At 37.7% G+C, this 13,483-nt stretch overlaps 1 protein-coding gene across 1 annotated transcript in view; it reads right to left on the bottom strand.

The window, feature by feature from the left end:
• Positions 1 to 13,483, bottom strand: part of LOC121333127 (protein kinase C-binding protein NELL1-like) — a 211,860-nt gene that overhangs the window by 129,376 nt on the left and 69,001 nt on the right. Inside the window, exons 10-11 of the mRNA XM_041399203.1 lie at positions 10,372 to 10,445; positions 4,142 to 4,241 (exon numbers count right to left, since the gene is read on the bottom strand). Of these exons, the coding sequence (XP_041255137.1) occupies positions 4,142 to 4,241; positions 10,372 to 10,445 (174 nt within the window). The remainder of the gene's footprint in view (positions 1 to 4,141; positions 4,242 to 10,371; positions 10,446 to 13,483) is intronic.

The raw sequence follows: 13,483 nt of genomic DNA, 5'->3' as shown, positions 1-13,483 counted from the left end.
TGTTAAAATTTGCATTAGCAATTATGTCTTTCCACGAACTGAATCAGTTTTTAATGAGTCATGTGCAAAGCAGCACTTCAAACAGCAGCTTTTACACCTTCAGAGACTGTGGGCACAGAACTCAGTGGTCTGACATAAAACAGCAAATTCATACGTTCTTTCAAGCTGCTCTATGAATGCAGAGCTTATTACACAGTGCTTATCTGTGTGCAATAGAATAATGGTAACTACACAGGCTAACAAGCTTAAAAAGATTTCTTCTTTTTCAGACAGAAAGCTCTTCTAAATCCTAAGTAATGCTACAACTATGTTTAGAAATAAACTAATTCATATTTATCAACTGCCATTAAATCTTAATAAATCTAAAACCTTGAAATAACTCCTACCTCATAGCAATAAATGGAAAAATTCAATTTCTGAAGAATCAAATCTCAGCCAGGCAGGAAGAGATCAGAAACATGCACAACTGAAGAGCCTTCTCACCCTCTAACTGAAAAACTAAAAACCTTCCCAAAGCAGCACAAAGAAGGGTGACAGAAGCCCCAATTTTAGAATTAAATGCTGCTCCCTGCTGTAAAAATGTATGCTTCACCTCATCAATAAGATTCTCCCTTTCCTCCTAATGAGTGTCAGCAGGTAATCTAAATCCATCAGCCCACCATACTGCAGGACAGCAAATAATTATTCTCCCTAGAAACAAAACCACTCTCACTACTTCATTATTTCATCACACTCTTTCTTTTAAGAAGAGCACATCTGAAGTTACTAAGACTGTTAAGGCTATTTTTACGTATTTAAAACTGTGAGCATAACAACATAAAAATTCTCTCATGAAGTTTTATTTGAATCACTCATGCAAAAGAGGAAAAAAAATCCACTCTTTCAAAATTATACACTGTCTTGGACAAGGAGAAAAACAGCTAAAGGGAACAATAAAACACTTTCATGACACTATTTTTTATATTAGTTTTGTCCCTGGGCTATAAAAAATGTAGCAGGCATGCTGTAAGAAAAATGAGTGATTCTCAAAAGTAGCAAAAAATGTATTTTGTGACACGATTCTTTGTGAAACTTAAAAATTAACTAAATTTTCTGTAAGCCTAAAAGACAGTTTAATAACACCACATTGTCCTGCTGGAAAGTATAAAGTGGCCACAAAGTTTAAGTAGACATTTATATTAAAGCACAGAGATGAAAGGAAAAACTGTATATACTATACATAACAGCCAAGGATAGATCCCATACACAGAAGTGGTGAGATCCATTTATGCATTCAGTACATTAAATCACTAGAATAAACTGTCATTTTAAAGCAGAGCTCTTCCATACTACTCTCACCTTGCTGTACACCTCACACAATGACTTCCCTAAAATCCAGAAATTGCCTCTTAGCAATATGCTATTACCTTCTGCAATACTATAAACTCATGGGGCAAGCCTGGAGAAGAGCAGGCATTATCGGCTGTCTTTATTTTTCCTACCATTTACAAACAATAATGACTATCTAGGAAGCCCACCAGCTCTGTATATAACAGTACTCAATTCTTTTCTTTGCTGACTCACAATTTCCACGTCCATAAACACCACAGATTTATGTTTTGCCCTGCACAACCTATGGCACTCATCTATTATTGTGGTAAGTACTACAGAGATCACTTCGGAGGGTACAGTCTCATACCACAGCATCGTAAAGATTTTGTACTTCTGTGATTTTCTTTCCTTCTGCTGATCCCCTCATATTTATCCCTTCATTAAATAGAAATTCCTTTGCTGCAGCTAGAAAAGCACAAGATGCAAACCTGTCACCTTGCCCAATTCAGCAAATATATTATATAATTCTACAGACCATGAAATTCAGTAGAAGTCTTCTGTTTCCACAACTACAAATACTAAAAACACACAAACTGCTACAAATCCCAGAACCTAGCAGTCACTAACATGCACTATTAAACTTAAGACAGAAATAATATTCTTATTTAACATTGCTAGTAAAAGCTTGCTAAATATTCTGTTGAATAACTTAAGGCTTAGCTAAGGAATAACACAACAAATTACCTGCATCATCATACATACAATGTGAAATTTGCATATGATGTGCAAATGATCTGTGTGGCCTTCCAACAAAAAATTTTCCTTATTCAGGATAGCAATTATTACAATATGTCTTCCTTACTACTTTGGCTTGGACAAAAAGAAGCTGAATATAGTCTCTGAAAGAAGTCACTTTTGCAAACAAGAAAAGCAATCTATCCTTTCCCAGTAAAGGATATGCTGGCACAGGACAGGATCAGAAACTGTGGCCTGCTTGCCATATCAGACAGCACCTGTTTGCCAGATAAAACCCACACCAAATATGGAATTCTTAATAAATTTCCATTTTTAACAACAGCACATGATAAAGTTATACACTACCACTTTGTGTTGCATGCAACTGAAGCAAAGTGTCAAGCAGCATATATTCTACTTCAAGATATAAAAAGCAACTGATGAATACTAAATGGAATTTATGCCTTTGTAAAGTTGACAAAATTAATCATATCTTTAGGCATCATTTTCAAAAGAATTTTAAAAAGCCATGATGAAATACAGAAAGAGGAGGTACTGTTTTAGCAGTCAGCTAAAGCAGAACTGAAGCAAAAGTTTAATGTGTCAAATTGAATGCATCATGTACCAGAATTCCTGGGAAGGGAAAATACAATTTCGTCCCTTGCTTCTAGAGATCATCACATATTCATCTTGCATTATAAATAATGAAGCCAGTTTGGCAATGAATATCTAAAAAGAGGACCTATCACTAACAATAATATGCAAGTCAATAATTATGGAACTTATCTTCCATCAACTTTGAAGCTTTCATATTTCTAATCCTTTTAAGTAATGAATACATTCTTTTTCAGTACTGCACAACATCAAATTGGGCCATCTGTTAAGAAGTATCATTAAGACATCAAGCCCTCTGAGGGACAGAGAAGCAAAATTTACTGCTTGCTTAAATAGTTGCAGATGTTTCTAGAAACTACTAAAAAAAATTAATGTGTATATTCTTAGCCCATGACCCAGCAGGGAGTCTCAAACATGCTGCAACCACACGCATGTGTTTTTAAGTTCAAGGCCTAAGTAAATATTTAACCATGCATATTTACTAATTAATATTTACTGGCAGAGGGATAGATTTAGAGCCCCTTCGTTGCCATCTGCAATGGCACTGGAGGAATTTATACGCAGGCAAGACAAATATTCCAACAGACCTCAATGGCCATCTAAGCCCGCAAATGTTTAATGCTCATTTGGCACACCTCTTGCTTGAATTTCTGAGGTGCAACACTAAAGGCTGACATGTGAGACCTGAGAGACCAGGCTCCCTTTAAGCTCAGCTGAGACTCAGCACCAAGGGAGAGATGAGGAACAGAAATACAACACATAGGGAATGATTATTCACCAAGCAATTCACCGATTAGAACACGTTTTAAAAAGAAAGGTTGTTCACATCTTAACCTTGTGATACCTGCACATTCCTCATTTAAGGGGATTTCCTCAATTAAGATTTTAATAATTGCCTGTTCAGTCTGGTCCAGCCTACAACCAGGACTCACATGGCTGAAAGGAAGAAGAAACTGCATCTCAACATCCTCTGGAAGGAGGAGAAATGAGGTTCTGAGCTCTAGCATTAATTTTTTTATTTTTGTTTTGCATTGGTACTATTTCATTGTCCAGCTTAATGCATAAATTAGTCCTGAGAATGCTCATACCTAAACCAAACTGGTAATATCCATCAAATTAGAATCTTAATGCTATTTTTGAGATTTTAAAATAGAAACCTTCAAAAAACACTTTCAAAACACTGCCGTTGCAGGTTTAAGCAACAAAATATATTTATTTTTCAAATACAACATCCTTTTAATAGGAATTTTTAGGAGATAATGGTTTCTTCTCCTCCAGCTCTTCCTTTTCTCCCTCCTCCTGCCTCATTCAGTGCAATTACAGCTTTATATCTGGTAAGTCTTCTAACCTAAGGAGTAACACAGATTGGTTTTAGAATCATGCTTATAGAGGTACTTAATATCTCGTTAAAAAGGAATTGCTCTTTTCAATGTATTCCCCTCTTGAACCAACAATTTATATTCCTTCCAAGCCGGCTTACCTCTACAAACACTGCAACACTGGTTCTCTGGAAGAACGTGATCTTTTTCTGAGCAGTTCAGCGGTGGACAGGTCTCTGTTACTTTTACTAAAACTCCATTCTGAAAATAAACAACATTTTAAAAAAATTACATTGGTGAAAATACATGTAGTGGCAAGGATCACATACTTTTCCATCCACAGCATTAGTAATCTCCAGTAACAACACTGGTAAATTAGCAAGAAGGAAGTTAAACTCATTTGTTCCACCATAACATCAAATCTAGAGTAATCTGCTGTGCATTTCTCTGCCCAGCATAAAACAAAATAAAAAAAAAAAATTAAAAGACAAGGCACTTCAGCTCAAAATTCTATGCTAGTTTTATCAAATATGTAGCCTTAAATTACAGTCATCTTCTTTTCGAGTATTTGAAGGAATTTAAGAATTTCATTCCAGCTTAAAGATAGCCTTCCTGCTTTCTGCAAATTTGAGCATTATTCCTCTTATTTCACAGTCCACATACTTCACTGGTAAGTTATTCAACTCCAATTTACACAGCAAGACCAATATTTTCAAGCGTTGTTTTGTTCTGTCATATCCAAGTGTCTGTTCTTTAGAATTACTGATCAACTTATTTCCAAAGTTTGATCCTTCAGAGAAGAAAGCTCATCTTGAGAAATCCCTACAGAAACTGTGTAAAACTCAAGCTAAAAACATTGCTGTGATTTTGATTTCTAGATTTAGAACAAGACTGCAATAGAAGGTCGTGATGCTGGTAGAAACTTTCTGTAATCATAGACATAGAGCCTTCAGGGGGAGATTTTTCCACCAGATTTTACTCCATCTTCGCCCATCCAGCAGATTAGCCTCACTGTCTCCAGAAAAAACAGCTCTCCAGCACTTAGTTCACTGTTTCTTAACATCTTGTCCCAAAATAGCCTCCTCTTTTACCTTATCCCCCACTCCAGCCTTCTTCATACCATGATTTACTTGTGCAGCACCTTCTGCAGCTATGCCATCACTGAAAACTAGCAAGTGGAGCAAAAACAAATTAGGATTTTTGCTCAGTAGGAACTACAGTAACTACCCCACAAGACTGTCCACACCTGAGTAATCTCATTTTCCAAGTTATGAAACTCCACTAAGAAAGCAAGCAGCCTGCTATGTTGCCAAAACCCCTTTTTAACATCAGTCTAGTCCTCACTCCTCCCAGAATATTCGTCATAAAACTCAGATGTCAGAACAAAAAGGTGGAATAAGAATTTCTGCTTTCCTCCAATGAAGAAATTTCATTTTCCAGTTATTACGGTTGCAGAGACAAGTTTAAAAATACGATCCAAACATATCTAGGTCTAGGAAAGCAGAGGAAAACCAATACCAAAAAACAGACAAATCCTCATTAAAGTCATCATTCTCATAATCTGAAGGAGCAGATACACGACTTTGAACAGAGGATACTGAAATTACCTGCGAGCACACCCTGCATGAAGAAACATCCAGTGCAGAAGCCTGCTCTCATAACTACAACACTGCACCACACCACACCGAAGCACAGGCTCACACAGGTAAAAACCTTTGCTGGCCATCAGCCTTGCCACTTCACCTCACTGCACCAACTCAGCCCTGCCCCTCCAGGCTCCAGAAGGAGATCTCACAGCCTTGAGCTGCCCTACACACTTAGGGAATGCCTGCTGAGTCTACAAGGCACAAATGACTTGCAGAACTCAGAGCTGGGAAGCGCAGCCGGCCCAGGGAATGCAGATCTGACCACTCTGCAATCACTGCCCATCACTGCCCCTGACATTACATCCTTCAGGCTAAGAAGGGCCAATTGCCTTTACTGGCAAGTTGCACCAGTTGCTGTCATGAATACTACTAAAAAAACCCCACAGGCATCTGCTCTTCTTATTTATTTGTAAGAAAAAGCAGCTCCCTCCGGCAGCACAGAGGGCACATCATCAGAGCAAGTGGCTACTAGAACAGAGAAGTTAACGGAGGCGTTCTGTCTGCGGCTGATCTCACTTCCACAGGGGAAAAGGAGGAATCCCCCACGCCTGTCTGTGCAACTGCAGGATCAAAGGTGATAAAAGAACCAGACACTGAGCCATCACTTACTATCACGTTATCAAACAACCACCTAGAAAAGCTCTGGCTGTAGCTCATTGCCTATTTAAGCTCAGACAGGACAATTACAGCAGAAAGAGTAAAGTATGTCATCATACCGACAAAAAGTGTTGACTGACAATAAATCTGGCCAGAAAAATATGGCAAGAAATGGTATGAAAGTCAAATGAGTGTCAGGATGAGTCAAAAAGCTAAAGACAAATTTATTCCAAGCTCACTGCTTCTTTGGTGACTCACAAGGAGATTAAACAACACAAATTGAGAATTCCATTAATTTAACAACAGTAAGATTTTATTTCCTTAAGTCTTCTATTTTCTGCAGAATTTGCATCTTGGGAAAGCAAATTAAACTTATTTGTAATTAAGTTTTAAAACAATTAAAACATTTCCATGTTGAGTATTCTTTGGGTTAAAATCAATTTGTTATAAACTAGTACAGATCCAATTATAAGAATTATCATCATCAGATTTCACATTTTATCCACTGAGATAAGTAAGAAGAGTTCACACTTCAGAATTATTGCTTCAGGCAGCCTTAGAAAAATTATTCCTTTTTATATTCAATTCACATATGTAGCAGTCATAGAATGTGAATAGAAATAGATGTCAAAAAGACATTTTTTTCTGGAATAAATATATCAAGCTTCAGTTGTGACATACAATCCACAAAGAATGCAATCTGAAGTCAAAAAATTACAACAAGATAATTAAATTTCTTGTAATTACCAAGGTAAGTACACAAAAAAAAGGGTTGGATGTAAGCCTAATCAGAGACATGCAGTAAAACTCTGAACAATAAACAGCTCATCTCACACGATCAGCTTTGAAAATTATTTGCAAGATTCAGGTAAGGCTATTTTGGTGGGGGGCTTTTTCCTGTCTGAATTTCTCTCTGCCCTGGTTCCAGACAGGACAGGGTTGATCTCTGCAGTAGCCAGGAGGGGCATGGCCAGGACAGGAGGTTATTCTGCACCACCTCACTCTGAGGTGGGGCTGGTGGGGTCCAGAGGGAGCAGTCGGGTTTTGTTGTTCCCTGTGAATCGATCACTTCTTCCCTGTACCCTTTGTCATGACTACTATTGCTGTTACTGTTTATTTTCTTATGTCCTTGCTGATTCCAGTGAACTGTTCTTATCTCAACCCGTGACCTTTAGCTTTTGTGCCTCCAGTTGTCCTCTCCATCCCACCCAGGGAAGTGAGAGACATGGTTTCAGTGAGAGCACCACATCCAGGAGTATCACTCCTAAGCCACAACAAGCTGGTATTGATCAGTCTCTTAGGACACAGTTTCAATCATTCCTTATCTTTGCAAAAAAAATTTTAGTCAACCTTCCTGAAAGCTGTGGGCCCTGTCCGTCTTGTACAGCACACTGTGACTGTCAGCTCCCAGCATTAATGAAGAGGTATTTATTTTTGTACACTTTGCTATCAAGCAAGTCATCTGTTTATGAACAGGCATCATGTCATTCACAGGCAGCTGATCAACTGCAAATTCCCACTCCAAAAAAAGTTATAAATATCTTTCCATTGACATTCAATGGCCCACATCACCATATGGGTGAAAAACAAACCAAAAAAAGCCCTAAACAAACCAACAAACAAAAAAAATCAAACACTTACTGACTGCACAAAGGTGCAGTTATCAAAAGCTCATACACACTTACATTTTCTGGCCTTCTCACCACAAGAGATGGAAAAGCTGGGAGAGATCAGCCATGGACCATGAGGATAAATAATAGACTGGAGCATCTCACAGAAGGAAAGGCTGGAGAGGAGAAGGCTCAGAGGAGCTCCTACAGACACATATAAATACCCAGAGGGAGGGTGCCAAGAGGATGAAGCCAGGCTCATCTGAGCAGTGCCCAGTGACAGGACCAGGGACGACAGGCACAAAGTGAAACACAGCAGGGCCCATGTGAACACCAGAAACACTCCTGCACTGTGAGGCTGCCCAGGGAAGCTGTGGAGTCTCCACTGGAGATACTCAAAAGCCATCTGGACGTGGTCCTGGGCAAACGGCTACAGGAACCTTGCTCATCCAGGATAGTTGGACAAGAAGACCTCCAGAAGTCCCTTCCAATCTGAACTGTTCTATGATTGTTAGAAATACCTGTGTACCCATTTTGTTGTTGCAGATTCATCTGAAGAGTGTTTGTGGGCAGGATTCCAGCTGGGAATGATTGTTCACGAATAACATCTGTGCTTACAGTTAAGAGGATGTACATCATAAATATTTTTAGCCTGGATTAGTTTTGAAAAATTAAAAAAAGTCTCTCAGCCTGATAAAGAAAATCTTTGATCTAGCTGGATTTATCAGTAGTAATAATATATTTTTAGATGGAAATATCAATAAGTTAAAAGCCTCATAAGTTTGGATCAGTACCTATGCAAAGAACAAGGAATCTATCTTCAAATAAAAATTGAAATGTGAAATTTCAACTTAATATTTTTGACATTACTCCACTTACAAATATATCCTCCTTTACAGAGACAAAGATTTTTAAGTCATCTTTATCAACACTATTACATTGACAGTAGATGTGTACCCTCCACTGTATTCCTTCATGGATCAGCAGCTTTTGAAACTTAATGTCAGTTTTTCAAGTCTGGAAAATTAAACCATATTAAATTTTGTATGGTCCTCCCCTACGACAAAGTCCCTCCTTTTTTCATACAACACCTTATCCACACAGGACAGAAAGCAATGACACAGCCACAATTTGACTCATCACCATTCATCCTTCATCTAGGGAACATTCCTGAGGCAGTAGACAAGTAGGTCAGATATAGGAGGTCATGCTGAAGACATATTGAATGAATCTCCTGCAGAGACACACCAGCCCACAGAAACAGATGCAAGCACTCTCATCAAAACTCTCCCCGGGCCAGTGAGGTTTAATATTTTGTTGAAGCACAGTTGTGGACAGAACTTCAGTTTGTTTCTGAAGGCATGCATCAAACAACTTTTTTATGGTGTAACATTCACAAATGCCATTTTGAATATTTAGCAATACTGTCAATTAAGATGCAAATACCAACTGCAATGTTACTGTAATTAACATTGCCATATCATTTTCCTTTTAACAATAAGCAAAATACAAAAGCTGTTTTCATTATTTTACTCATTCCTAATGACAGATATTTGATTGATTGGTATTTGCTTTTAATTTTCCTGAGTGTATTATCATACTCCTAATGGTGAATATAACACTCTTATTTATAGCACAGAGAAGTTCCACAGACTTAATTCAGATCACCCTCTCTCATTTCACTTTAACATGAAAATACTCCTGTTCTCATTTTATACATGTACTTCCACACTCAAATAAACATTCCATGTCATATTATACATAACAGGCATCTTAGTCTGCCTTCCAAGGCAACAACCTTGCCCACATATTTGTATATGCAGTGCACAGCACCCCGTACAGCTCAACAGTAACAATAGCAAAGTAATTCTGCATAACAAGCTGTTTTCACAACATCTGCAACCAGCTATTGTCCATTTCCATTAGTGAACATAAAATTGCTACTCTGTACACTGATCTCCAAGCACAATAATAACCAGATCACTGTCATCTTTTCCAATGCACATTCACCAACACTCCCAGAATGGAGCTAACAGAGCCTCCATTCACCTGTGCTCTTAAATACTGACTGTCATAGTCCAAAGGTCATGAATTTGCCAAAAAGAATTCAGTCCACTCCAATATTCTGTAATTTACCTCAATTATTAGAAGAGCTATATATAGTTTGAACAATCCTAGGGAAAATATAGGTAACTCACACAATATAACAAGAAGGTTGCTTCAAATTTTAGCAATTTGGCTGAAATAAGTAATTTTCTCAAGAGGCTGTTACTTTTTTCTAAAGCTCATGAAAGCAGAGATAAGAGAAAACATTCTTCCAAATAATTTTGCCCATATTTTTCTTATCCTGCAAGGGTCATATTCCTGCCTTGTTTTCGTATTTGTGGCTTTCAGTGACTTCAAGGTCACCTGTTTCAAGACAACAGATGTCACATTTGCATGAAGGAAGCCTGAAGAAATGCACTAACTTTTCACTGTCACTTCTGAACACCACAGATACATTTAAAAACAGGAAAGGTTTATACAACTGAAACTTACTCGACATTCCCTGCAGCTCTTGGTTAATACTCGTTGACCTTCTGCTAGCACTTTGCCTCCATAGATACACTTTGCTGTAATTCGAGAGGAGAAGGGATATTAAAAATTTATTCAATCAGTATTTAAGCAGCAAATAAATGCAAGGTATAACAAAGAAGCAAAACCAGTACTCACATACACTGAAAAATATCAATACATTAAAAATATGATTCATTTTGCTTTCATCAGAAAAAGATGAATCAGATTAATTATATGTGATACTGACTTCCTGTCTTTGATCAGAAGTCAGTATCACATATAATTACAAACAAAGTAACGAAGAATAAATTCATTTTAAGAGAAAGTAGCCTCTTTACCCAAACTAAAGAGAGGGAATAGGAGCATAAACAATATGTCCTGGACTAAATAACCTATAATTCAATAGAAAATGTTTTCACTACCAACATCCTGTAGAGTAGTAATAGTTAACAGTATTTGCGTTACCAGAGATCCTCATGATTCACTTCAAGAACTGGATACATTTATCAGTATCCAGTTCATCACAAGAATAATGTAAGCACAGATTTCAACTAAGCCTTCATATTTTTTCGTGGGCACAAAGGTGAACTCTTCAACTTACTGGAGGACTGCACAAACAGATTGGACGCAGTGAATGACTACTGAATCAACAAACTGCAAAAATCTATTTCAGGAAAATATTTTTCAGGCACACATGAAATATGTAGGATTTTCCCAGGAAACTAAGAACTCCTACTGCAAAACTCTTGTCTGAGGTTTTTGGCCCTTTTGCCAAAGATAAGTGGCTCCACAAGTGAACCAGCAGACTGGAACACGTGATCATTCCTCGCTCACTTCCCGGCAAAGTCACCTAGCTTGGGACTACTGCCACCAGGAAGAAGGAACAGGCATCAGGGCCACAGCAGCAAACAGCTTGGTCAATTATGACCAGAATTAACACAGTCCCCATGCAACTACATGTCTAAATTCCAATTCCAGAGAAGGACAGTAAATCCATCAATTAAAGAGAGCAGCTGGACTGTTACCATCTCACACAAATCAAGTATCCACTATAAAAACACCCTACATTACACTGTTGATGTTAAACACTGATAAAATAACTTTTCTGCTGTGGCATTTCAGCTCTTTCTGTACTTGGCCACTAAAAGTCTAACCTGTAACCCTGAAAGGAAAGCTAAAAGGTGTGAATCCTATGTTGCAACTGAACAGTGCTTTAAGGTTTTGAGAGTCAAGCCACTCGCACGTGGAGTGCAAGTGTTCAGAGCAGTCTGTTCTCAAAAGACACACTCTATCTAGGACTGTTTCACCTGAATTTCCCTCCTGAGTGCCCAGGTAAGGAAAGCACTCACAGGTGCAATTGTGTCCCCCTTACAGGTGATGCCAACAATTCCACAGCAGCAACTGTCACAGCCAGATTGATTCCCAAATTTTAAGCAAAGAGACTGCTAGATCAATCTTCATGAACCTTCAGACATAAATTTGCTTCTAATGACTCTTCGTGAAAATGCTCATTTCTTAAGAAAAAAAAAAAATTATGATTTTCAGGCTACCTCAGTTTTCATCATCACTAAGGCACTTAAAAAGAGGAGTCTTCCTATTGGCATCCTAGTTTTCTTTGTTTTTCAAAAGCTGCCCTAGTTTTTATGCCTTACTTGTTGTGATCTCACTTCTGAAGAAAACTTCAGATGAGGACGCTTTGTTTAAATTAGGAATCCCAGTAACTATTTTTAGGAGAATTTGAAATAGAGACATTTCCTTCTTTCTGTCTGTTTTCCTGACATGACTGCTTTTAACAAAAGAATGGACACACTTTTGCTTTAACGAAAGAATGGAAAGCAAGTTAATGTATGATTCAGAAAAATTATATCTAAAATTATAGTCTTTTGCCAAAGAGACTATATTATTTGAAATGCTAACACAAGGTGGCAGGGATCAAAACTGAACTGTCTAAACCCCTTAACATATCAGACATTAGAGCTTTGCTCATTAACCCTTAGCTAAGATGGGAAAGTGTTCAATAACCCAGCCATTCAATAATCCCTAGAGACAGTAAATTACAACTGATGGTTCTATCAGAGCTAAATAGAAAAAGCACAGAGAAAATAACACCTGCAGTGCAGCTCTTTGGAAAGCCTCTGCAATTACTACTATCTACCTAGAGGTGACTAACTGTGGTCCTAGCACATCATTTTGTCAAGGAGCTGGCATTTACAATCAATTTCAATCAACTTCCATACGTCTCTTCCTATTGACTGACATGCTGAGTTCTTGTCAGAATAAGGAGTCAAGTTTGTGCCAATCACTGACAAAAGGCAAGTCTGATTGTTCATCTTCCCATTACAAATAACAGGAACAGTTTACTCATGAGGGTATACACGGAATCTACAATTTTGTGCCTTACAATTTCTTTGCGTCAGATTTTGACTTTTGTGCATACATCCAGTTTCGTGAAAGAACTTTCTAGACTTCCAGTGTTACAAACAAAAATATTTTGAGACAAATTATGCAGGCCAGCATGGCCACTTTACCACCCAAGTACTCTGTTCATGAACATCTTTTAGTATACAGAATATTCATGCTGACATACAGCCGAGAGAAATGAGATTACATGAGAAACAAGAGCAAGTGCAAGATCACAGCTAAAGGATATTTGTGCATGGAACTAATGAATTCAATGACTGAAGAAGGGTGACAGAATGCTAAAAAAGTGCTATTATTTTCCTAATAAATCCTAAAATATTTCAACATCCCTGTCCTAACAAATTATTGAAAAGCTCATGCATGATGCTTCCTCATCTTCCAGAACCAATCAGGGGAAAGAGAATCTGAGCTTCTTAAGGTACAACTGACATTAGTATACAGCTAAAATTTTCATACATAAATTGTCTTTGTTCCTTGTACTACTATTAAAGTAACAAATATTGAATATTCCTTCTGTGACTCTTACTTAACAGCTTTCATTCCCAGTAGAAGGAACTGAAAGTTGATAATAACACCAATCACAAAATGTACTTAGCTTTTCTTTCTTCTCATTAATTTATTTGGAAATTAATTACAGCAAACTATGGCTCCACACAGTGATATTAAGCCAGGG

The sequence above is a fragment of the Onychostruthus taczanowskii genome, unplaced genomic scaffold, assembly GCF_017590055.1.
Source record: "Onychostruthus taczanowskii isolate IOZ18803 unplaced genomic scaffold, ASM1759005v1 scaffold159, whole genome shotgun sequence".
Classification (NCBI taxonomy): domain Eukaryota; kingdom Metazoa; phylum Chordata; class Aves; order Passeriformes; family Passeridae; genus Onychostruthus; species Onychostruthus taczanowskii.
The sequence above is the reverse complement of the archived record's forward strand: the minus strand, read 5'-3'. Positions and strand labels throughout refer to the sequence as shown.